Raw genomic sequence first — 26,539 nt, 5'->3', positions numbered from 1 at the left:
CCTCCCAAGCCCGCTCGCGCGAGCTGCACGAGGCAACCATGCAGGAGAGACATGAACAATGGATGGCTCATCATGGACAGGTGTACAAGGACGCCGCCGAGAAAGAGCGGCGTTTTGTTATCTTCAAGAACAACGTCGAATTCATTGAGTCCTTCAACAAGGCCGCGGATAAACCATACAAGCTAGGAATCAATGGGTTCACCGACCTAACGAACAAAGAGTTCCAGCCCTTCGGGAATGGATACAAGCGCCTGTCCTCCCCGAAGCCGTCCTCGACCGCTAAGCCCTTCAGATACGGAAACGTCAGCGCAGTTCCATCGAGCATGGATTGGAGGAAGAAAGGAGCCGTCACGCCCGTTAAAGACCAAGGCCAATGTGGTAAGGCACCGTTAATAATATTCTTCAATCTAACTAGAAACTCCATTTGCTTCATGAAAATCAACAATCAAAAAAAAATTATCGTATCAGATTTTACATGAGTCTCTTGTTCGAAACATAGGGTGTTGTTGGGCCTTTTCTGCCGCGGCAGCTATGGAGGGAATCAACCAACTCACAACAGGAAAGCTCATCTCTTTTTTTTTTTTAGGTAAAATGTAAGTATTATAAAACCAATGAAGTACAGCAGCTTAGGGGCATTCCCCAGCATTACAAATAGAGCTAATGATTCGAAAATATGGAGGTAGGAAGTCTCCATATAGTAGCCAATACAATATTTGATTGGGAAGGTCTAATTTTTTTATAGAGCGAGGCTCTACCTCTTACATTTTTACGCACCTTTGCCAAAACGATATGACTGTCAGTAGACTTCTTTTGAAAACGTCTTCTATTACGTTCCATCCAAATGCAATAGATGGTTGCTAGAAATGACACCTTGATGAGTCTTGCCGCCAAGTCTTTGCCTTATGTTGCTCTAATCATTCATTGAAGTTCCGCATTCCATCCTCCTAAAGGATGCCTAATCCCTTGTTGTGCAAGGATACTGCGCCATATGCTGCTTGTCCACTCACACTGGAAGAACAAATATGTTCTGTCTTCTGCACTAGCCCTACAGAAATAACATTGGATATCAATGGAAGACATCCATTGGGAGATGATCTTTGATGTCGGTAGTCTGTTTTTGCAAATTAGCCAACTAATAAAATTGTGTTTGCTAATGCCGCTGGACCAAATTAGGTTATACCACTCCACAGCTGGTCCCACATACCTGAATTCGTCATATACATCACGGCAACAGTAACTTGAGATAGGGATAATCGGGGTTAGAACGGATCACAATTTCAGGATGCAGCGCCAACTCCATGCCATATTGCCCTTAATGTTGACCTGCATAATTAGAGTGCCTCTGCATTTGGTGTTGTGAACCCATATACACCAAAGCGAAGAGGACGGACGATTGATGAGGTTCCACATCATGCTGCCCAACAATACTTCGTTGCATTTGTTCAGATTTGGTAAACTCAATCCTCCTTCCCTTCTAGGTGAGCAAACTACTTGCCATGCAACCTTGTGCGATCTATGATCTACTGCATTACCGGCCCATAAGAATTGTCGAATCCTCTTCCCAACCTCGTAGATGTTTGTTTTGGAAGTAAGAACATTTGCACCCAATAAGTGCAGATGGAGACGAGAACTGATTTGGCTAGCTGCAAACGCCCTGCATAACTTATGTGCTTCATGCCCCAGCATTCAATTTTCTTAAAGATCTTGTCAGTAAGACTCTTACAGTCAGTGTGAGTGAGTCTTCTGGTAACTAAGGGGACACCCAAGTATCGAATAGGAAGAGTACCTATGGAAAAAAGGCGTGTGGTCCAGTATAAGGTGCTTCTCATCCTCATTCAACCCAGAGAAAAAGATTTGGCATTTATCAAGTTTAAACTGCAGTCCAGTGAGAGCTGCAAATTCATCAAGGGCATCAACAAGGCAAATGACTGAATCTACATCTTGTCGCAGTCCATTAGTACTGTCAAAATAGCCAACCTATTTGCCATTGAAATTCACTGAAAACCTTGGAGTAGTTATGCACTCAGTTATCAGATCCACTAAGTACTGGGGCGTATTTATAGCTTTGAGAACCCCAAGGACTGCATCCCATCTTACCATATCATAAGCTTTCATGAGATCTATCTTTATTGCCACGCGTTTACCTTTCCCGCCCTTGTGGTAGTTGTGTAATAGATCTTGGCACAATAGAATATTCTCTGATATTTGTCATCCAGTAATGAAAGCAGTTTGATTTAGCCCGACGATCGATGGAAGTATGCAACTTATTCGTATTGCAAGTAGCTTAGATATGATCTTGTATAGGACACTGCAGCATGAAATGGGTCTGAACTCCTTGAGGTAGGATGGATTGTGGACCTTTGGTACCAGGCAAATCAATGTGGAATTTATGGACTTCACCATTCTTTTGGACGAGAAAAAGTCCATGACAGCTTCCTCAATGTCTTTGCCTATGATGGGCCAGGTGCATTTGTAGAATAGACTGTTATATCCATCTTGAGTCGGAGCTTTGAAATCATTGAAGCCCTTTAAAACTATGAGGATTTCTGATCTTTGAAACGTAGAAAATGTAACCAGAGCATTAACATCTTCATGAAATAAAGAAGCGTATCTATCAGAAGGAGTCCTATTTCAACCGAAGTTACCAAGAAGGTGCTGATAATATGATATAATTGTATTCTTAAGAGCACACTCCTCAGTAATAATAGAGCCATCCTCAAGTTTAAGTTGATTTATCCTGTTCTGAGCACTCCTCCATATCATGGCAACAAAGAAGATCTTACTATTGTTGTCCCCCTCCTTTAGCCAAAGATTTCTAGATTTCTATTTGAGCAAAACTTCTTCATTTTTACTGAGAGCAAGTAATTCTTCTAGTTGTGTCTTTTCTTCTGCCCGAGTAATGGGATTATAAGAGTCATCTACTAGCTCCTATTAAAGTCCTTGTAAGCTCTCCTTAGCCTGCTTGACCTTTATATGTAAGTCCCCGAACTGAGATTTATTCAGGCCCTGGAGTTACCGTTTCAGTGCTTTGAGTTTCGTCACCACTGTGAACATTCTTGATCCTCTAACTTCCTATTGCCAGCTCGAGGAGACCATAGGCAGGAACTCAGGACTCGCAATCCAGAAATTAAAGAATTTGAACGAGAATTTCCGTCTTCTATATGTGGTGTCGAGACGCACCAAACATGGGGAGTGATCTGATACCCCAGGTAGCAGGAATTCAACTAAATAGTGGTTAAAATTGTTCTGCCAATCTGCATTAATCAGGACTCTGTCAATTATGTTTGCTTTAAGATTATTCCCCAGGCTTTTGTTTGTCCATGTGAAGAAAGGGCTTGTAGACAAAGGTTCAATCAGTGCTAGCTCCTTGTCGCGCCACGTTTTTCTTTTTTTTTTGGGACTTTCGAGATTTGCGCGCTAAGGAGGTATTTCCGTGTAAGGGTCTCTCCCAGACCATACCTCACGTGACAGCAAATGGTAATTTCCTATTTGGTCTAAGTTTTTTATTTTAGAGTCGCCACTAGTCATTATTGGTAGATAGACTAGAAACCTAATCGGGGTATGAGAAAAATACCACGATTCTACGAATCAGAAATTCTGAGTACGGGGACTTGGTTACGTTAATGATCCCAAATCGAGATCCCTAACGCCCTCTCGGTATCTAAGAACGATACGATGTCTAACGTGTCATGCAAGTTTCCGAGGCTTACCCACTAATTCTATCCATTCTAATCGTGGGGAAAATCAAGCAAGAATTAAATGCGCAATCAATGTCAATCAAATCAATCAATCATAAATGGTCTCTAAAAATGAAAATCAATCAAGACATCCAAACCCTAATAAAGCCCTAGAAGCTTATTCATTTCATGCTTTGTGTCTTTTAGGGTTTTAGGGTTTTTTAGGGGTTATAACCCCTAGATTTGAGATTTTCTAAAAATGCCACTTGGGCACTTCCAAAAATTCGAAAGATCCTCTGCTCCTCACGACGCTCCCGTTTGATGTGTCGACAAATTCTCTGTTGCGAAATTCAAATCGGCATTAGTATAAATATTACAAACAATACAGAATTGTAAAGAAACGAAATTGCAATAACAAAGTTGGAATCGATACAAATGAATACCGAGGCCTGTGTTTGACACAGTTTCCTTAAAACAGATTTGTTCCCTCCCGCACGCGTTTGAGGTTTCGTGAACGTCTGTCTCCCAGGATACAACGGTTGACGGCTAAGAAGTAATCAGCACTTCAAAGCTTCCGGCGAACTTGAACAAATTACGGAACTAAACACTATCGAAAACAGTGCAAAATGCAGAGAATATAAAACAGAGGAAGAATGATTTCGATAAATAGAACAGAGGGGAGAGCATTTCGGGAATAATAACGGCTGATTAAATCTGTCGTTACAAAATCAATACGCATCGGCCGTTATAAAATTAATTCCGTAACAGCTTGCCGTTATAAACGTTATAAAATTAACTCTGTAACAGCTTGCCGTTATAAAATTAATTCTGTAACAACACAATTTAACGCCATTAACCTGCTATTAATCATACGTTACAAATTGAAATTTGTAACAGCTTGTGTTGAAAAATAAATCAAAAGGCAAAATTGGGCTCGTCGCGAGGCCCACTTTTCGGTCCTGCAATCGTGTACACGGGACGTGCGCTCGCGCCCAAGTTTCAGCTTGTTGGGCGTCGGATTTGCACCCCCCTGCGCCTGCGCGAGAGGTATAGTGTTTGTGCTATGATAGTTACCACTTCAAATGAGTGTAATTGTATATAAAGCACTCCATAGCCTTCTTTCTTTTCCAATGTGGGACTAGTATTTTTCCACTTCCCACTTCCAACTCAAGGGTGTTCTTTGAGCATCAATTTCTCATTCATTCACCCATTAATTTATCCCATATTTTCAACAATCCCCCACATGAATGAAAATTATTTTAGTTTTGACTCTGTGATAGTGTTCAACAATTGAAACCTGCATAGGATAGGTAGGTGTTACCCTTTGAACCTTCCCTTGTGAAAGTATATTTACTTTACTAGTTGTCCAGTAAACATGATGTCCTTGAACTGTCCAGCTTTCTTATGTAAATGAATCATACACTTCACACAGGAATCATCTAAACGTTTGTTCAGTTCTCATAGTTATGTTCGTTTTGGCCATGAACATCAACCTGGTTCTGCAAGAGTTTCTAAAGAATTTAGCCCTTAAATAATTCTCCTTTGAAGCGGCCCCACTTCTCTCTCACATAGGTGATTACTTAATTTTTTTGAGTAATTTGTTTACTCCACTTAAGAATCATTAAAACAAAATTGCTATCCTTTTCTTTACAATATCATTGATATTTTATATAGGAATGGTTTTAGGGATAACCCCCACAGTGACATTACTAAGTTTATATAATTAGGTTGTCCCTTTGAACCTAGATCTTGGGATCTCCAATCAACTAGGTTGGGTTTCCTTTATACCAACTTATTCTTTCATGGGCTTCAGTCCCATTCCTCTTGTCGATTTCTCAACTAACTCTCTGTTTAACCCTTTGGTTAGCGGATCCGCAATATTATCCCTTGACTTTACGTAGTCAATAGAGATAATTCCTATTGAGAGTAGTTGTATAATGGTATTATGTCTACGACGTATATGTCTAGACTTACCATTATACATATTACTCTGTGCTCTTCTAATCGCAGATTGACTATCACAATGTATACTTATTGATGGCACAAGTTTTTGCCATTTTGGAATATCCTCTAAGAAATGGCGTAGCCATTCAGCCTCTTCACCGCATTTATCTAAAGCTATAAATTCAGATTCCATTGTGGATCTGGCTATAACAGTTTGTTTACAGGATTTCCAAGATACGGCTGCTCCTGCTAGTGTGAATACATATTCACTAGTAGATTTTGAATCTTTTATATCAGATATCCAGTTCGCATCACTATATCCTTCCAGAACAGCTGGGTATCTGGTATAATGCAGGTCATAATTCCGAGTATATCGTAAGTACCTGAATACTCTCACTATTGCTTTCCAATGGTCAGAACTCAGATTGCTCGTATATCTACTCAATTTACTAACCGTATAGGCAATGTCTAGTCTAGTACAACTCATTAAGTACATTAGACTTCCAACAACTCTAGAGTACTCTACTTGAAAAAATACCCTCTCCTCTATTCTTGGACAGATGAAGACTATTGTCTAATGATGTTCTAGCAATACCAGAATCATTCATGTTGAATTTTTCAAGAATCTTGTCCACATAGTGTGACTGGTTTAAAATAAGACCTTCTGACGTTCTTGTGATTTTAATTCCTAAAATCATATCAGTAGGTCTCATATCTTTCATGTCAAATCTTGAATTCAACATATACTTGGTAGATTTGATCATTTTATCATCACTACTAACAATTAGTATGTCATCTACGTAAAGACACAAAATGACATAGCGATTTGTTGTCTCTTTAATGTAGACACATTTATCACATTCATTGATTGTAAAACCATTGGTAATTATTGCATTATCAAACTTTTCATGCCACTGCTTTGGTGCTTGTTTTAGGCCATACAATGATTTCACCAATTTACAGACTTTCCTTTCTTGTCCTGGAACTATAAAACCCTCAGGTTGTTCCATGTAGATTTCTTCATCCAAATCACCATTTAGGAAAACTGTTTTTATATCCATTTGATGTACTTCTAGATTTCGCAATGCTGCAATTGCAATTATCATCCTAATGGAGGTTATTCTCGTCACAGGAGAATAAGTATCAAAGTAATCTAAGCCTTCTCGTTGTTTGTATTCTTTGATCACAAGTCTGGCTTTATACTTATCAATGGAGCCATCTGCTTTCATTTTCTTTTTAAAAATCCATTTGGACTTTAAAGGCTTACAACCAGGAGGAAGATTCACTAGCTACCAAGTATGATTCTGCAAAATAGAATCAACTTCACTTTTTATTGCTTCTTTCCATAGAGGTCCCTCAGAAGAATTCAAGCTTCTGCATAATTTAATGGTTCCTTTTCTAACAAATAAGTTAGAAAATCATTTCCAAAAGATTTTTCCACTCTTGCTCTTTTGCTACGTCTCAATTCTAGTTCATGATCTGAGTCATGAATTTCATGAGCCGAATCATGACTTTCTTCATTCATAGTTTCATTCTTTCGTTTAGATGAACTTGATCCATCATTGGATTTATAAGGAAATACATTTTCAAAGAATGATGCATTCCTAGATTCCATGATCGTATTCTTGTGTATATCTGAAATTTTAGATTCATGTACAAGAAATCGATATGCATTACTGTTATGTGCATAGCCTATAAAGATACAGTCCACCGTTTTAGGACCTATCTTTGTCTTCTTTGGTGTTGGAACCGCCACTTTTGCAAGACAACCCCACACGCGTAAGTGTTTGTAGGATGGTCTCCTACCTTTCCATAACTCATAAGGGGTTTTATCCTCTTTCTTTCGAGGTACCTTATTTAAAAGGTAATTGCTTGACAAAATAGCTTCTCCCCACATATTTTGAGGCAAACCTGAATTTAGTAATATCGCGTTCATCATTTCTTTCAATGTGCGATTTTTACGTTCAGCAACACCATTTGATTGAGGAGAGTAAGGCGCAGTTACTTCATGTATAATTCTGTGTTGTGCACAGAATTCACCAATTGGTACTTCATACTCGCCACCTTTATCACTTCTCGATCTTTTAATTTTCTTATTGAGTTGATTTTCAACTTCATTCTTATAGAGAACAAATTTCTCTAAGGCTTCATCTTTGCTTTTAAGCAAATACACATAGCAGTATTTGGTGTTATCATCGATAAAAGTAATAAAATATTTATTACCACCTCTCGTTTGAATGAATTTCAAATCGCAGACATCACTATGAATTAATTCAAGGGGTTCGGTGTTTCTTTCAATTGTTTGAAATGATGATCTCGTTAATTTTGCCTCAACACAAATTTCACATTTATGTTTTGAATCAATTTGGAATGAAGGTATATGTTCCAAGTTAATTAATCTACGCAATGTATCATAATTAACATGTCCTAGTCTATCATGCCATAAATTGGAAGACTCAAGCAAGTAAACGGAAGACTTATTATCTTTATTGATAATTGTCATTACATTGAGCTTAAAAAGCCCATCAGATACATATCCCTTCCCCACATACATTCCAGATTTAGACAAAATAACTTTGTCTGACTCGAACACCATACGAAATCCATGCTTGTTCAACAGAGACCCAGAGACCAGGTTCTTTCGAATTTCTGGTACATATAGGACATTGTTCAGAGTCAGCTCTTTTCCAGATGTCATCTTCAGCAACACCTTCCCTTGGCCTTCGACAGCAGAAGAGGCAGAGTTTCCCATAAAAACCTTTTCCCCATTAATTGGTTCAAGATTTGTGAACATGTCCTTGTTAGAGCATTTGTGCCTAGTGGCACCAGTGTCAATCCACCGTTCCTTCGAATTGGACCCAACTAAGTTTACTTCAGAAATCATTGCAGAAAGGCTTATGTTTGACACGTCTTGAGCGATGCCACTCACCATATTTGTCTCATAATTCTTCTTCTTCGGAAGTCTGCAATCCACAGATCTATGCCCCATTTAGCCACAGTTAAAGCATTTTCCTTGAAACTTGTTCTTGGAAACTCCTCCTTTTGGTCCCAACTTTGGCTTGGCAATCTTCTTATTCTTGTGGCCTTGTCTAAGCTCCACAACATTTGCCTTAGCTGTATTAGGATTGAACCCTTTGCGTTCAGATCCTCTATTGTCTTCTTCGATTCGAAGTCTAACAATCAGCTCTTCCAGGTTCATTTCCTTTCGCTTGTGCTTGAGATAGTTCTTGAAATCCTTCCACCCAGGATGTAACTTTTCAATAATAGCGGCCACTTGGAAGGTTTCACTCAAGTTCATTCCTTCAGCCTGAATTTCATGCAAGATCAATTGAATTTCTTGCACTTGACTGATCACAGTCTTAAAATCCACCATTTTATAGTCAAGGAATCGACCGACAACAAATTTCTTTGCTCGGCATCCTCTGTTTTATATTTCCAGTCCAAGGCTTCCCATAACTCCTTTGCCGTCTTTTTTGCACAATAGACATTGTACAATGAGTCATGTAAGCCATTCATGACATAGTTCCTACACAGGAAGTCAGAGTGCTTCCATGCTTCAACAGCGTTGAAGGCTTGCTTATCCGTTTCTCCATCGGATAACTTAGGAGCTTCCTCAGTCAAGAATCTCGCAAGATTCAAAGTTGTTAAATAAAACAGCATCTTTTGCTGCCACCTTTTAAAGTTCGATCCATCGAACTTTTCAAGTTTCTCACCATGGTGGATAGAAACCGCCGAAGAAATAGAGGATGAGCCAGGCAGTTGGACAGCTGAGGCATTGGTAGAGTCTTTGGTGATGTTGTCAGCAGCCACATCTACAACTTCGTTTCTAGTAGCCATTTGAATTTTAAAACCACGAATCTGTTTTAAGATTGTTGCGAAATTCAAATCGGCATTAGTATAAATATTACAAACAATACAGAATTGTAAAGAAACGAAATTGCAATAACAAAGTTGGAATCGATACAAATGAATACCGAGGCCTGTGTTTGACACAGTTTCCTTAAAACAGATTCGTTCCCTCCCGCACGCGTTTGAGGTTTCGTGAACATCTGTCTCCCAGGATACAACGGTTGACGGCTAAGAAGTAATCAGCACTTCAAAGCTTCCGGCGAACTTGAACAAATTGCGGAACTGAACACTATTGAAAACAGTGCAAAATGTAGAGAATATAAAACAGAGGAAGAATGATTTCGATAAATAGAACAGAGGGGAGAGCATTTCGGGAATAATAACGGCCGATTAAATCTGCCGTTATAAAATTAATTCCGTAACAGCTTGCCATTATAAACATTATAAAATTAACTCCGTAACAGCTTGCCGTTATAAAATTAATTCCGTAACAACACAATTTAACGCCATTAACCTGCTATTAATCATACGTTACAAATTGAAATTTGTAACAGCTTGAGTTGAAAAATAAATCAGAAGGCAAAATTGGGCTCGTCGCGAGGCCCACATTTCGGTCCTGCAATCGTGTACACGGGACGTGCGCTCGCGCCCAAGTTTAACAGCAAAATTGGGCTCGTCGCGAGGCCCACTTTTCGGTCCTGCAATCGTGTACACGGGACGTGTGCTCGCGCCCAAGTTTCAGCTTGTTGGGCGTCGGATTTGCACCCCGCCTGCGCCTGCGCACGAGGCATAGTGTTTGTGCTATGATAGTTACCACTTCAAATGAGTGTAACTGTATATAAAGCACTCCATAGCCTTCTTTATTTTTCAATGTGGGACTGGTGTTTTTCCACTTCCCACTTCCAACTCAAGGGTGTTCTTTGAGCATCAATTTCTCATTCATTCACCCATCAATTTATCCCATATTTCCAACATTCTCGACATCGATTAACAAATGAGATATGCATCAATGATTAAGAATAGGAGCATTCTGCAAGATAGAGGATCCACGTCCGTGAATATATATATCTAGCTTTGTGAATTTCTTACTCCAGGTAATGCTTTCAGTACGAGAACTTGCATGTGCATGAAGACAATGGTCTTGTTGTGTATGGAACCGAAAAATGAATGCAAGTGAAATTCTGATTTCTTCAAAATGGTAGACTTCATAGACCCATCGATCATGAATAAAATATATCATGCAAGCGAAGTTCAGTACATCGGTCGAAATGTATTTCAACAAGGAATACGTTCTGGAATCTAAATTGGATCGTTAAAATGTTTAGGGTGCCGTAGAAAGGTTACGAAGATACCTTTTACATTTTGTCGAGTTTTAGTTTTATACTTCAAGTTTAGTATATATACAAGCCGAGACAAGGTTGTCTTTTATTAGACCCTTTTGATCACGTCGATCAGGGGTCTTAGCTTATATCCAGAGGACCGAATCACACAAATAACTAAGTTCCACGACCAAATCATGAATTACTCGAGAAATTTACAGCCCTTTTCATAAGTTTTTAATGCATGTCATTTACTTATCAAACGCGGGAGAGTAACATTATCTTGGTACGATTGCATCTTATCATTTGCAAAATAAGAGAAGAATAATACTTTGTTTGCTCATACTAATAAATTCGAACATTTATCAAAACTAAAATTTAGCACTATCACATTAAGTAGTTCACTTGAAATTAAATGAAGCTAATCAACTATGAAAAATTAAATATTAAGCAGAACAATAATTAAGTAAAGCACAAAATTAGCATTGCCACATAAAAAAGTTCATATGAAATATTGATTTGGAATAGTTTAATAAAAAAAGTTGCTGGATATGGTTTGGCCCAACTATAATCAAGTATAAATGAATTCAATGCCATGTAATTTTAAAGATGTTTTTGTGTATTTATTTTGTACATATTAAATCTTCTTCAACAAGTAATGATGGCTTAATTAGTGATTCGAGCTTAACTTGACTCGTTGTTCAAGTAAGCTCGAGCTTGACTCGACTAGATGAATGAGTAATCTCAAGTCTATCTGAACTAACCATATAGTTGGGCACAAGCTACTTACGAGTCGCTTGATTCAATTTCTCGCCCCATATGTGATCGTAAATCTACATAATGTACAGAATTGAATCTTGTAGTTGAAATAAACAAGGTTTCAAAAGTGTATATGTACCTAATTTTTGTTTTATAAAAAATTGCAAACTCATATCGCTTTTGCTTCTGTCCAATATCATTGTGGCTTTTGTATAATTTTATGATAAGGAAATTAGTTTTGGGGTGAATATAGCACAGGTGTACCCTTCCGTACTAGTATATGATACGGAAATTAGTTTGGGTGAATATGGCACGGGTGTACTAATTTGAATTTTTTGTGACACGAAAATTAGTTTTAAGCAAATACTACATGCGTGTGCTGTCCAAGATTTTTTTTTATGGTATCTGCCCCTTTTTTTTCTTTAGCAATCAAAGTAGAATTGTGATTTTGGTTTTACCTAAACATTAAGATTATCAAATTTGCCTACAAAAAATTTATGATTTTCAATTTATTTGAGAAAAAAAAAGGATAATTACACATACGGTCCATGAACTTTGGCCCATTGTACAATGTCGTCCATGTTTTAATTTGTTCATCTGATCCCTGAATTTTATAATGTTAATTAGATAATTTGGATCCTACTTCCCATACCAAACCAAGTTATCTCCTCAAACAATGGATTCATTAGTAAAAATTGAGTTGGTTGGACTTAGAACTACTATTCTCTAAGGGATATAAATAGGTCATCTAAGTCAAACTATCTTATTATCTAATATGATATGTGATATCAGAAAAACACACCTTCAGTTGAGAGGGCAATTGGAGGTTAGTATAGAATTCTTTACGTTTCCGCATTCGATTTTGATTATGCATGGTTTTTGTTTATCCCGTTGAAGGACATGCTTATAGAAAAGTTTTTTTTGTGCCAATTATAAAAGTTCAACAGCATGATTTTCATTCATAGAAAAAAAATTATGTTGGTTAATTTTTTGAATTTTATAATGTTTAATGAAAAATCTTGCTTTCAGGACCAAATCAAGTTAGCTCCTCACAATGGTTGGATTTTTAGCAATATAATTTAATGAGCTTTCCATTGATGTTAAAATTGAGTTGGTTGGATACAAAACCGTAGCTCTCTAGGGATTATCCAGTTGAAAAACATGCTTATAGAAATATGTCATTTAACTTTATAAAAATCAATCATCAAACATAAGATTTTACTTATGAATGAAAATCATTTTGGTTGGATGTAGAAATGTAGCCTGCAAAGCATGCTTATAGAAAAGTTCAACAACAAAATCTTTATACATAGGTAAGATCTCATGTTCTTTGGTTCTTGAACCTAATGATATCAATCATATGTTTTCTTCCGTTTGTTATGATGATTTTGCTTCCTTGAACAAACCAAGTTAGCCCCTCTGCCAATAATGGTTAGATTTCTAGAAATGTAATTAAATGAGCTTTGCATAGGTGTAACAATCGAATTGGATGTATTAGAACCGTAGTTCTCTAGGGAATGATGCGGTTAAAATGCATGCTTATAGAAAAGTTCAACAGCATGATTTTCATTCATAGGTAAAGTATTATGTCCGTTGATTTTTTTGAACTTTATAATGTTTTATGACATATTTTCAACCTACTTTATCGACCAAACGAAGTTAGCTCCTCGATCGATTGTTTGATTTTTAAATATACATTTCAATGAGCTTTCTGCAGGTGTAAAAATCGAGTCTGATGGAATAAGATTGTAACTCTCTAAGGGATAATTTAGTTGAAAAGCATATGTATGGAGAAGTTCAACCGCATGATTTTCATTCATAGATAAATCCTATTTAGTGAGTTTCCGTAGGTATAAAACTCTAGATGGTTAACTTAACCGTATCTCACCAAAAATGTAGAAGATTCTTTTGCTCCAAGCATCACAGAACGAACTTGAGTTTAAGAAACGTTGGAGTGCAGGCGATTTTTGTAGAATAATGTGACAATCAAAAGTATATACTTAGAAATCCAGAAAGCGAATTCTATGTTGTTAACATAGAAGCCATCGAGACAAAGCCAGATGCGGGAAACTGACATCACCAGCCATAGAAATTAAAAAACACGAGAAAAACAATTCTCCATTTAATCATGCATGCCTCTCTAGCACAATTAAAATTAAATTAAATTAAACTTGAAAAGCATAGTGGTAAGTCACAATTATCGTTAACCCTCAGCCTTAACTTCACAGCATAAATAGATAAATTGTAGATGGCGGACTTTCAATGCGCCCCGGTTCAAGAACCAGAACGACAACTAACAGAGATTAATGGTCTAGAAAGCAAAATCAAGATTTTCTAAATAACATTTCACGGTGTGCTTTTATATTACAGAATGACTAAACTGATAAATACATTGCATGGTTCAAACTTATCCTGTTTCTTGGACCAGAACAAGTTAGCTTCTAGCCAATTGTTTGATTTTTTTAAATGTAATTTAATGAGCTTTCCATAGCTCTAAAAATCGAGCTGGTTGGATGTAGAATGGTAGCTGTTAAAAACGTAGAGCTAAAGATCTTTCTCTAGGGATGATCTAGTTGAAAAGCATGCTTATAGGATAGTTCAACGGCATGATTTACATTTATAGATAAAATCTTTATGTTCCTTTATTTCTTGAACTGCTTCTCGAAACAAACAAAGTTAGCTCCTCATGGAATGGTTTGATTTTTAGCAATGTAATTTAATTATAGCTATCCAGGAAAAATCGAGTTGGTTAAATTTAGAATTGTAGCGTTGAAGGGTTGATCCAGTTGAAAAGTATGTTAATTAAAAAGTTCAATAAAATGATTTTTATTCATAGGTAAAACCTCATTTTCGTTGATTTCTTGAACAACATAATTGTTAATGAGGATGATCTTGCTGTGTCGACCAAACCAAGTTACCTCCTCAGCCAATTGTTTGATTTTAGAAATGTAATTTAATGAGCTTTCTATAACTCTAAAATTGAGTTTATTGGATTTAGAATCATAGCTCTATAGGCAATGATCCAATTGAAAAGCATGCTTATAGAAAAATTAAACAGCATGATTTTCATTCATAAGTTAGGTTTAATCCAAGAAAAAGAATACTTGAGCCAAAATTAAATAAAAAAACCATACTTGAGGGAAAAGAGGCGATGTGTACAATAAAAAAATGATGAACTTGTTGATCTTTGTAAAATTAGTTCTTAGATATAATCTTAATGATCTAGCAGTGTGTAACAATCATCAAATCCATTTGAAGAATCCTCCAGTGAACAATGAGCTTGGCTCTATGATTGACTCATTTTAACTTTTTTGGGCCATGCCTCATTAATAGACTAGATGCCGATGTGGAGACGATGAAATGTGTCCTGCCCTTAGGCTATACATTGATACATATGCTGTATATAAATAATTTTGGACATTTAATTTTTATCGATTTGTCTTTATAGTATCTATTTTTTCACATTGGATAATGACACAAATGATCCATGAACTTTGACCCAATGTGCAATGTAATCCCTGAACTTTAGCCTTATGTGCAATGTAGTCCATGAACTTCTAATGTGTTCAATGTGGTCCATAGACTTTTGGTGCATATTCAACTTAGTCCTTGGACAACATTGAACATTTTCAAGTGGTTCAACGACTAAATTGAATATATACCAAAAGTTAATGGATCAATTGAATAAATTGAAAGTTCATTGACCATATTGCACATTGGGCTACAGTTCAGGGACCACATTGTACATTGAGCCAAAGTTTATGAACCATTTATATCATTTTCCCTTTTCACATATAGGTATGGCCAACAAAACTATAAAATAGTTGGTTTGTGTAATATATATGTGTGTGTGTGTGTGTGTGTGTGTATATATTACAGGGTTATATCACGAAAAACCCTAAACTATTACACATGTGACAAATTTGCCTCGAACTAATTTTTTTACCACCAAAAATCCTAAATCGGTACACTTGTGATAAATTTACCCTCCGTAGTTTCCGTTAAATTTTACTATCAAATTGCTGAGTTGGATAACTCGTGACAATTGATAAATATACTAGTTTAGGGTTTTACCTCTCCATTTATCACTGGTTTACCAATTGGTGATTTTTTGCGGTATTAATCTAATTTAGAGGAGAGTAAATTTATCACAGGTATACCGGTTTTGGGTTTTTGGTAGTTAAAAGATTAGTTCGGGGTAAATTTGTCATAGGTGTACCAGTTTGGATTTTTCGTGGTATTAACCCTCTTTTTTACTTACCTGGCCAAAACACTGTCACTCAATATCTATGTTCAGTATACTTATTCACCATGTCTAGGGGCTTATTGTGTTATTGTCTGATGCATTTACCATTTATACTCATAGAGCGACATATTTCTAGCTTATTTTTTATGATTCGTTCGATTTTATTCATTTACAATGCAATCTTGTAATTCGATTTTATACACCCCTCGACGATATTACTCTAAAAGGCAATTTTAACGAGGCCGTTACACCAGTTAAAAGCTAACCAGCGGATGTGGTAAGGCACCCATGTGTTAGGAACATGTTCTTTTCTTTTTCTTTCCTTTTTTTATTAAAGGGCGTGAGAGTAGAGGTATTATTACCTAATGGCCCATGAAGCATCCTTCGAACCTCACAGATTGATTAAGTCCATATCTTTAGCCTATCCAAATGACCCTCGTCCCGAAGTAGTTTGCACCCAGTCAGTAGAATCTACAACCGTCAAATGGGTGGGTCGGGTCGAAAATGGTCCGACCCAAATTGACACATTTAACTCGTTTTGACGGATTTATATACAGCACAAATTCAGTGACACATACCTGACCTGACCCGACCCGACTCACATTACTAAAACACATAGATATTTAAAAACAAGAATTTTTATGCTATGTGTGTAGTGTAAAAGATAAAAATTTTAATAACTTTATAAGGTTTCAAATAAGAATTTCGGTCCTTACCAAAAAAAAATAAGATTTTCGACTTGTTTGTAACTTTTTCTTTTTTGCAACTTTTTTGTGTTTCACAGTGAAGCATCTGTTATCTCTTAAAATCATTAAGTCAATAAATATTGACACGTAAAATCATATACTAATTTTCGCGATTTTCCAAAGCTTGAAAGATCATTTTTTACTATTTTTCAATATTAAAAAAAAAAAAGATCATAAGTAGAAGATAAAACTAGAAAATAAGTTGCCCTATCCTTGTGCAAAAAAATTGCCCTACCTAGAAAACCCCACTGAACCTGAAGACAAGTGAAGAGAGACTGCAAGTGGGTTGCAGCTAGGGAAGGAATTACCCAACTCACAACAAGAAATTTAATCTCTTTGTCCGAGCACAGCCTCACGACCGAATCTAACTATCCTTAACAAACAGCCGGCGACACTTGCAATGCTCCTAAAGAGGCCTCTCATGCCGCGACAATCAGCAGATACGAAGACATTCCTCCCAACTGCGAGTCTGCCCTTAGGAAGGCGGTGGCTCCCCAACCAGTATCCGTCACCATCGATGCGGGCGAACCTGCTTTCAAGTTTTTCTCGAGTCGTGCCTTCACCGAAGACTGCAGAACCAATTTGGACCATGTGGTCACCATGGTCTGGTATGGAATGAGTGAGACCGGAATTAAGTATTGATTCGCTAAGAATTCGCGGGGCGCCGGATGGGGTGAGCAAGGATTTGTTAGGATGCAGAGGGACGTGGATTCTGCAGAAGGTCTTTGCGGCGTCACCATGGAAGTGCTTCCTATCCAACTACATAATTTGTATCAATCTATTAGGTCGGATCATGGTGGTAGCACTTGCATAATGGCGCTTGTGAACTCTTACTAGAAAGTTTTAACACCGAACGACGGATCACCCACCACGTGTCGTTTCGCTTCTCACACTGTGTGAGACAATTTCCCAAACTCGAATATAGAGATAGCAAACGGACCATCCCAAAGCAGGGCGACATGGCACGGCACGCAACGAGCCGTGCCGGCACGGCCGTGGCCCGGTTCTGAGTATGCTTCAAGCAATCATCTCACCCCCTAAGCCTCCACCCCATCGTTTTAGACCCGCAGAGGCCCTTAAGCAAATCCTGTGGATAATCATAATTAGCCAGTCAAAATGGACAAAAGTGGAAAACGATGGCGTCACCAACCCCACAAAAGTCTAAGAAAGTAGCAATTATCTTTAAGACTACCCCACTTCAAATATTCAAGAATTTCAAAGGGGGATGAAAGGTGAGATGACGTTAAAGTCAAATTGGCAAACTCCTTTTCCACCCAATTTGTCCATCGTGTCCAACACCCATGGTCCTGTGCGTCGTCCAACACAAGTCTTCCCACCTTTTTTCTCGTGCTATGGGAAGCCAAATCTGATTGCACAACCCTTTTCCTCCCCCATTTTCTAATTTTTTTATTTCATTCTTTATTTTTCCTTTCCCTGCCCAATGATGGATCACAGCAAGTGGACAATCTTAGAGAAGAATCTAGGGAGATAAGTAGACTGAATAGTCGTCAACCCAAAAGATACGTAGACACCAATGTCTCCGTGGAAACAATGTATCCACCCAAAGATGAAGGTTGCTTGATTCAAGATCAATTTTTCTCCAATTGGGTACACAAGAAGTCTAACAACTGACCCAAAATTTGTTAGTTGGTCAAAGACAGCAATTACTCGTTACCAAAACCGGAATGACATGTAGTAACTAGCAACTCATAATGATCCTTTGGAAAGATGAATCTAACCTAATTCAAACCCGGTTAAGATTCATTGAGACACTTGATGGGCACATTCTCTTACCATTCACCACTTTTGTCCTCCCAAACTTGAAGACTGAGGCATCTAAAGGAACCAGAATCTTGACATGATGTACACATTTGTGGCATCACTTGTTCAATGACCAAAACAGAGGGAAACCGAAAGAACATGAATCCCCATTCAGAGTAGAAAAGGCGGCAACAGAAATTTACACAAGCATAATTAAAATAATTCTTCTTTTTGCTCATCAATTCGAGCGAAGCTGCAGCGAAGAGGTGGCAAAATTCCCAGTATCACTTTTCAAACGGTATGAACTAAGAATTTGCACTCCCTCTCACCTAGTTTTCCTTCCTACCTCGAGTTCTCTACGCAATTATCGTGTAGATCGGCAAAGACAGTGAACGCCCAAGGAAACTTAACAGAACCATAGAAAACTAAAAATATAGTACTGCTTGTATCATCTATAGCCATAGTTAGACGACAAGCATGCACTACCCAATTGGACCCTCTCAAGAAGCCCCATATTCCACCTCAATACAAACTGCATCTATAAATTGGTATGAATCATCCAACCCAGACCCAACAGAGCATTCCTAAGTAACTATAGATTGAAGTTACCACAGCATAGCCATTTTCGCTTACCCTCGGAGAACATGAAACTGTTACCTTTAATTACCAGAAAAAGTTCTTACAAGCAACAAAAAGATCCCCATTTCCCGACTTTTCTTGCTCAAGGCTGAGATCAAATCCCACCCGATAGTAACCAAAAGGCCCTAACTTTTCCTTTTTTCAGCCAATCACTGCTCCATCTATATCCCATGATTCGGGCCATGAAAAATATGTACAGGAGCAATTCAAGCCAATTAAAAACCTAAGACTCTGAAAACTCTGAGGGCTCGAAAAAGCGATCTACATGAAGCATTCCACGATTTTCATGTATTGGCAGATTGTGACGGCACCCTGGGGTGGTTATGTTCACCTTCATAAGTGACAATAAGCATAGACGAGTCCTCCAAGCACCTTTCCACATGCTTCCTTGCAGGGCAACCTCTCATGCTGCTACATTTGTAGTATCCCCTGCAACATAAAATAGAAGATTAGAAGGAGCTCGCATAACAAGACCTCCCTACTTCAGAAGCCATAGCAGAGAGCCTTGATTATCAAATAGATCACGGTTGCTAACTCACAAGAGAAACTCAGAGCACCTTCAAAATCCCAGATGCAAATTTAGCAGCCGAATAACGAGATGTTAATCTTTTTCATTTTAAGAATGAAAACTCTACCAGAGTACCGTATCTCCAAATGAAAAACCATCTAATAGTTGTTCTAGGGAATTCTGGGAGTCTTAAAAGTAAGCCAATGAAAATACAATAGTTAACAACACCATAACCGAACTCTACTCCAATTGACCCAAGCTCTTCCACCATTTATTAGCCAAGACAAACAGAATGCCAATCAACGAATCAGACAAGCACAGGTGAGAGCTAATTAGGGAAATACAACTCAACTTGCAAGTACCTTGCATATGTTAAAGCAGAGGCAATCATACCTAGGATGAGGAGAACCCTTGATGGGCTTCTGCCCGTACTTCCTCCACGAGTAATCATCGGGAGGAATATCTGCAAGCTTGTTGCTTATAGCAGGTACCCTAATCGACCTCTTCACTCTATGTTTCCTGCAACAAAGTATAAGTGGATAAGCAAAGAGACAGTGGCCAATGTATCCACAAACAACAAAGGAAGTGAGTACATTGCACGATGAATTATTCAAGCGAAAGCTAACCTCTTCTTAGAGCAATGACATCTACTGCTGCTGCCGCATTTCATGCTCCCATCCTCTCCTCGGCCAGAGCACTTCCTCTTATGCTGCGAGTTCTGATCAGATGAGCGAGCCGCCCCGATCAAATGGAAAGCATTCGCATCCAAGTTAGCCACGCTCCCATCTATACTCAGCGAAGAAATGAAAGACCTCGTAGACGACATGGTGGGCGTGCAGCTAGAGCTATCGAAATTCAAGCTTATGCCACTATTGCTCCTATGGTACATCATCTCAGCTTGGTGTTTCATTTGTTGCTGGAGCTGTAACTTCTGCTGCTGCTGGAGAAAGTGATAGTGTGCTGCTGATGGTGTTTGCTGGGCTAAATTTAGAGGGCCTTTACCATTGGAGCTCAACTCCAAGTTCGGGTTACCTAAAGAAAGAGAGGCTTTGGGATGTGTATTGAGTTCTTGAATTGCATTTTCAGGGTAATTAGGAGGGAGGAGTTGGAGACTCTTTGAAGATTGGTCAGTTCTAACAATAGGGTTGTCCAAGAGGGCCTTCTGGGGCAAAGGGGTTGGGAGTTTCTTCAACTTCCTAACTCTAGCATGACCCAAGCAAGTATTGAGAAGAGAAACCACTCTCTTGAACCTGAATACAGCATCACCAGTCTCGAGCATCAGATTTCTACACTGAACCTGATCTTGCGGCTGAGACAAGAGGCTCAGAACCCTGTGGCAGCTCTCCACAGCTGCTCTATTAGCTTCTTCAACCTCCTCCATCTCAAACCCGCCACACAAAAAATCCCTAATTTACCGAAACTTACAAGCTAAACCAACTCGAAAGCCACAGCATAATTTCCTGACAGCTCTTAAGGAAAAATAATCAACACAAGATCTTGAATATAAAGGACAGAGACCCACAAAGTCAAAGTCCCATTTCAGCAAAGCTGAGGACCCAGATAGACAATTTCTTGTGAAAATTCTAAAAACAAAGAAGGCCCTTTTTTTCCAGAAATAGAGACGAACCGGTAGATCATGCCGAGCTGGGCATAGCTATCTTTGACAAGAGAAAAAGGACCTTAAATCCAAGCACAGAATCCACCATACCCATCTCTCATCAGATCAAACTTGCCAGTTTCTTCAAGCAAGAAAACACCCAAGAAGAGGCATTTTTTTCCTGGTGGGCACCCGGTGCCTAATCAAACCCTAGAGTCTCTTCATCCACACTCGAGGCAGAACAAGAAGGAACAAGAAGAAGTAGAAGAAGAAGAGGTGGTGTGAAAGAGAAGACTTTTTCGCTTCCTACGCCTGAAGAAAATTCACACGCCCACAAGAATATTAAACAAAGCTCCCCCTCCCTCTTCCTCCCTCCTCCTTCCTCCTCCTCCCCTTCGCTTTTCTTTTCCTTCTTTTCTTTTTCTTCTTTTTTGGTCCCTACAATAGTTTTCTTGCAAAGCTCGTTGTTTTTTCTCTAGAGGAAGAGAGAGAGAGGGTAGCATTTAAATAAGCTGGAAGATCAGAGGGAGAGAGATGGAAACTGCCATCTCTGTCACAGATATTGAAGGCGGGGCCCTCCATACGACCTTTGCTTTCCCACTTCTCCCTTCCGTCTCTCTCTCTCTCTCTCTCTCTCTCTCTCTCTCTCTCTTTCCTTATTTTCCTCCCTTTTCCTTTTCTCTTTCTGCCTCTTCTCCTGAATTTCTTTGCTTTTTCGATGGAATTATTGTCTTGTCTGCATTAATGGGACTACCCCATTTTAAAGCTTTGAGTTCTGTGGATGCTAATCAATGCTCATGGTCTTTTCATCTCTCCTTTTCATTTATTGGGTTCTAAAAACTGCAAATTGGGTTGTTGAATTTAGCTCTTGCTACCAGAGGTTGGACCATTCTTGTGCTTCTTGTATGTGGTTGAACTACTCTCACAAAGCTTGCTTTCGGCACCAATGCCTCCTCTCCTTGTAACGGATCTTTACTCCGTACTTTTGCAGCAAATTTGCCTCCCTTTCTTTTTTGTGAGGCAAAGCTTAAAAATTGAACTTGAGCCCATACTGTTGAGGATTTGAGACAACCCTTTTAGACATTTGCTTAAGAAGCCGAAGGATTAATCCGGGTATTGGTGATAGTTAAATCACAAAAGAATAGATTTCAGTCGTTTATTGAAATATTTTGAAGTGTGTGTATGGTATGAATTTTTGTGTCGAAAGCGTTATAAAATGCCTGAGGATACAACGTTCTTTAAGACGGTGGAACGGTCAAAGGACCTTAGAGAATTTCGTCCGTTTCAACTCAATTCGTGATTACGTCGTGAGAAGTGTGATCGCAAATTCAAATTTCAAATGAAACAACTATCCTATGGCCATATAAGGGGAATATTTTTGCTAGGATCATAGTCTAGTGGACCAGATCAATAATGACTATTAGTCGTGTCGGTCTCACCATATTAACATCCCTCATCGTATTTGGTCCGTAAATCGAGTTCAGGTAAAAATAATTTCTCACTTTAAGGCAACTAATAATCCTCGATTACTATGAGAAAGTGAGGCTGACATGACATAATCGATGAGATCACATTGAGTATTTAAGAGACGCTCTGCACATGAATATCGTTAATGCTATTGTTTGAGAAACTAAATAATAATAAAAAAAGGTCAAATTTCAAGATAGCGGCTATTTGATTATAAGTGTGATCAATATTTTAAAAATCAAATATTATTATATTAAATAATTTCCACTAGTTCTTTAAGTGAGCTCCTTCCTTAATATAACCGATTTTCTCACGCCATTTTCGTGTATAAACCCTGAAAACCCGTTGTCAAAACTTTTAACGTATAATGGGGTCCCCAGAAAAAAAGAATTAACAAACCAACTGCGTGTAAATTGTTATAGGTCAGGATCACTTGCATAGTTCAAAAGTTCAAACTTAACAAGTTCATAAAACTTGCAGGGTGTCGTATAAACCTCCCGATAATCAAATCCCTGCGCCCGTACTCTTCAATTATAGTAAGAAAATTACACTCCTCATGCATGAGCTCGTTCAATAATGCGATTTGCCGCGATGAATCAATCACTATTACGAGCTTGGTTTGTAGAACTATCCTGGATCAATCCGAGCAACCTCATAATGACTATTCATCGAGGCTACAATAACTATATTTTCCTTTTGGAGCACCTTCTTAATGTGTCGTTAAGTACTTAGTTAGGAGCACTAATTGATTTGAAGACAAAAGGAAACACGCTTATTAACCAAAGGGTTAATACCACGAAAAACCCTAAACTGATACACCTGTGACAAATTTACCTCAAATTAATTTTTTTACCACAAAAAACCCCAAACTGGTATATTCGTGATAAATTTACCCTCCGTTAGTTTCCTTTAAATTATATTATAACCACGAAAAACCAACTTGGTGACAAACAGAGGGTAAAACCCTAAATTGGTATACCAGTCAATTGCCACATGTAATCCAACTCAACAATTTGATAGTAAATTTTAACGAAAACTAACAGAGTGTAAATTTGTCGCAGGTGTGCAGATTTTGGATTTTTTGTGGTCAATAAATTAATTTTGGGATAAATTTATCATGATTGTACCAATTTGGGGTTTTCCATGATATTAACTCTTAACGAAAAGCTATGGAATCTTATGAAAGAAAAAGGAAGAAGAAGAAACCAGTCATCTCAATTTAGCATGTATTCAAAGGACACCCTTTTAACAATTTTTTTCTTTTCTGAATAGTATCGTGACAATCGAAATTTGATTTTTATGTGATGCGTAAAATTTTAAAATCATTCGAAATATGAAAATATTGGACCGTAGAGTCATTTCTCTTGAAATCATTTTCGTGTTTCGGTTAATTTGCAGGGAAAAAATCTTATATTCCGCTTCGATGTTGGTCCATGCAAAGCTTGGAAATAGTTCCAAGTAAAGTTACTTTCTTATCTCTCAGCTAATGATTAAACGAGTACTAATCATACTTAGCACGTCGTGCTACACTTGAATAAAATGTCAATTCAGCTTTCGCTCGTTCTTTCATGGAATATTTGACGCCAATGATTGGACTAAAATCCACTTAAAAATTTTATCTTAGGACTTCAGTATTTTTTTTTTTGTAAAGTTGCGCCCGCACGGTGTCTAACCAACCCTCGTGCGCCTCGATCAGCCCACCTTTCCCCACGATAACAAGGGCGAATACCCCCGCTCGGCCTCGTGTATTCGGAATTTTATTTTTTTTATGTAATTCTTTTAATAACTAATCCATAAGTTTAACTTATGCAAAAAGAAATCTTTTAAAAAATCACATAAAATAAATGAATAGTGCTAGAAAACTCTTTTTTCTAGGGGTGGGACTAGGAGGCAAAGACTTTTTTTAACGAGTTAATATCACGAAAAACCCCAAATTTATACATTTGTGATAAATTTACCCTAAACTAATTTTTAGGTCACCAAAAAACCTAACCCGGTACATTCGTGAGATATTTACTCTCCATTAGCTTCCGTCAAATTTTACCGTGAAATTACCGAGCTAGTCTATGTTGATATACATATCGGTTTCAGGTAAAATTTTCACATGTATATCAATTTGGGGTTTTTGGTAACCCAAAAATTAGTTTGGGGCACATTTGTCACAGGTGTATCGATTTTTATTTTCTGGTGATCAAAAAATTAAATCGAAGTAAATTTATCACAAAATATATTAGTTTTGGGGTTTTCGTGATACTAACCCCTTTTTATTTAGCGATAAGTAAGTGGTACTATGAGTTTTTCTTGTTCTTTTCTTTTTGACTTTTTTCTTTATTCCTTTGGAGTGTTTTTTTTTTCTTTTTTAACTTCTTTCTTTCTTTTTTCGAAAAAAAGAAAAAGAAAAAAGAGCACTCCCTTTTTCTTTTCACCGCTTGTTAGAAAGTCCGCCGGGAGGCCGGAGACCCCACAAGGGGACACCGCCCGAGACACAGCCGAACGGGGTTCCCACTTCCCATAGAGCCGTTGCGGCAGCGGCCAATAGCCTCACGCCACGTGTCCGGTCCCCCAACCCCCCCGGGGGCGGAGGGGCGGACACGTGGACCGGGGCGTGCTCCCGTTTGACCGCCACCCGGCGGGAGGGACGAAAGCGCTGCCGCCTTCTAACATGCGCCAACGGGGGTAGGTTTAGATTCGGTGACTCGGGACAAGCCACGTGGGACCCCACCGCGGGCCCCCACTGCCGTTGACTCCTTCGCTATGCGTGGATTGAGACACGCATCCCACTGCCAGTTCGATTTGGTTTTTTTTTTTTTTTTATCTCGTACCTTGTGTAATTGGAAATCTATTTGTTTTACGGTTAATACTACAAAAAATCCTAAATTAATACATCTATAATAATTTTACTTCGAACTAATTTTTGACCTCCAAAAACTCTAAAATAGTATACTTATGACAAATTTACCTCAAACTGGTAAACCTATGATAAATTTACCTCAAATTAATTTTTTGACCACAAAAAATCCTAAACTGGTACACTTGTGACAAATTTACCCTCCATTAAATTGGATTAATATCACAAAAAATCACAAATTGGTAAACTTGTAACAAACAGAAGGGTAAAACCCCAAACTGGTAAATCGATCAACTACCACGTGTCATCAAACGTGGCAATTTGATAGAAAAATTGAACGGAAACTAATGGAGGGTAAATTTATCACAAATGTATCAGTTTAGGGTTTTTGGTGGTCAAAATATTAGTTCAGGGTAAAATTGTCATAGATGTACTAATTTGAGGTTTTTGGTAATCAAAAAATTACTTCGGGATAAAATTATCACAGGTGTACCGATTTTGGTTTTTTATGGTCAAAAAAATAGTTTGGGGTAAATTTGTCACTGGTGTACTAGTTTGAGATTTTTCGTGGTATTAACCCTTTGTTTTATGCATGCTGGGAAAAAGGGATAAAAAAAAGTAGGTTTATTTTTAAAAAAAAGAGATAATGATACAAACAATTCCCGAATTTTGACTCAATATTCAATGTGGTCCCTGAACTTTTAATTTGTTCAATGCAATCCCCGAACTTTAACCGAATATTCAATGTGGTCCCTGGACTTTTGTTACATGTTCAATAAAGTCCCTGCACCATATGAAAATATTCAATATAATCGCTGAACTTGAATAATTGGAAAGACTACATTGAACATTTTCGTATAGTTTAGGGACTAAATTGAACATGTACCAAAAGTTCATGAATGACATTGAGCAAATTAAAAGTTCAGGGACCATATTGCACATTCGGTTAAAGTTTAGAGACGAAATTAAACAAATTAAAAGCTCATGAACCACATTGCACATTGGGCAAAAGTTCAGGGACTGTTTGTGTCATTTTCCCTTAAAAAACCCTAATTTTAGCCCTAATCTCAATGCTACCCTAAACATTTTTTTTTGTCTCGAAAAAGGCTATCAATTTTTACTTGAGTCCCAAATCTACCCCATTAACCTTACGTCCAAAATCTCTCGTTGATAATCGAG

At 38.0% G+C, this 26,539-nt stretch overlaps 2 protein-coding genes across 3 annotated transcripts; one reads left to right on the top strand and one right to left on the bottom strand.

Annotated features, from left to right (window-relative positions):
• The first annotated feature begins 38 nt into the window (after nucleotides 1–38).
• Nucleotides 39–17,182, top strand: LOC115677541 (senescence-specific cysteine protease SAG12-like). Its single transcript, XM_030600727.1, has 2 exons — nucleotides 39–378; nucleotides 16,926–17,182. Exons 1-2 carry the CDS (start codon nucleotides 39–41, stop codon nucleotides 17,180–17,182), a joined length of 597 nt encoding a protein of 198 aa, XP_030456587.1.
• A 1,759-nt stretch (nucleotides 17,183–18,941) lies between these two features.
• LOC115677558 (probable WRKY transcription factor 21) lies at nucleotides 18,942–21,443 on the bottom strand. 2 transcript variants are annotated; one of them, XM_056304063.1, is made up of 4 exons: nucleotides 21,076–21,443; nucleotides 20,075–20,917; nucleotides 19,842–19,967; nucleotides 18,942–19,369 (listed from the first exon to the last, which is right to left on the bottom strand). In XM_056304063.1, the coding sequence occupies exons 2-4, from the start codon at nucleotides 20,827–20,829 to the stop codon at nucleotides 19,225–19,227; spliced, it is 1,026 nt and encodes a 341-aa protein (XP_056160038.1). In that variant the 5' UTR covers nucleotides 20,830–20,917; nucleotides 21,076–21,443; the 3' UTR covers nucleotides 18,942–19,224. The 2 variants fall into 2 exon arrangements, with proteins under 2 accessions (XP_056160038.1, XP_030456598.1); XM_030600738.2 differs by having other exon boundaries at nucleotides 20,075–21,443.
• Between the last annotated feature and the right edge of the window lie 5,096 nt (nucleotides 21,444–26,539).

This window comes from Syzygium oleosum, unplaced genomic scaffold (genome assembly GCF_021117445.2).
Source record: "Syzygium oleosum isolate NSW1041296 unplaced genomic scaffold, Sole_v2.1 Sole_v2.30, whole genome shotgun sequence".
In the NCBI taxonomy this organism is placed as follows: Eukaryota; Viridiplantae; Streptophyta; class Magnoliopsida; order Myrtales; family Myrtaceae; genus Syzygium; species Syzygium oleosum.
The sequence above is the reverse complement of the archived record's forward strand: the minus strand, read 5'-3'. Positions and strand labels throughout refer to the sequence as shown.

Bases quoted from the DNA above. Each gene is read 5' to 3' on its own strand.
- LOC115677541 (XM_030600727.1), top strand. From the start codon at position 39: ATGCAGGAGAGACATGAACAATGGATGGCTCATCATGGACAGGTGTAC. The intron at 379-16,925 runs GTAAGGCACCGT...CTTAACAAACAG, and splicing joins TAAAGACCAAGGCCAATGTG to CCGGCGACACTTGCAATGCT.
- LOC115677558 (XM_030600738.2), bottom strand. From the start codon at position 20,829: ATGGAGGAGGTTGAAGAAGCTAATAGAGCAGCTGTGGAGAGCTGCCAC. The intron at 19,968-20,074 runs GTTAGCTTTCGC...ACTTTGTTGCAG, and splicing joins TGTCATTGCTCTAAGAAGAG to GAAACATAGAGTGAAGAGGT. The intron at 19,370-19,841 runs GTATGATTGCCT...TTTATGTTGCAG, and splicing joins AAGGGTTCTCCTCATCCTAG to GGGATACTACAAATGTAGCA.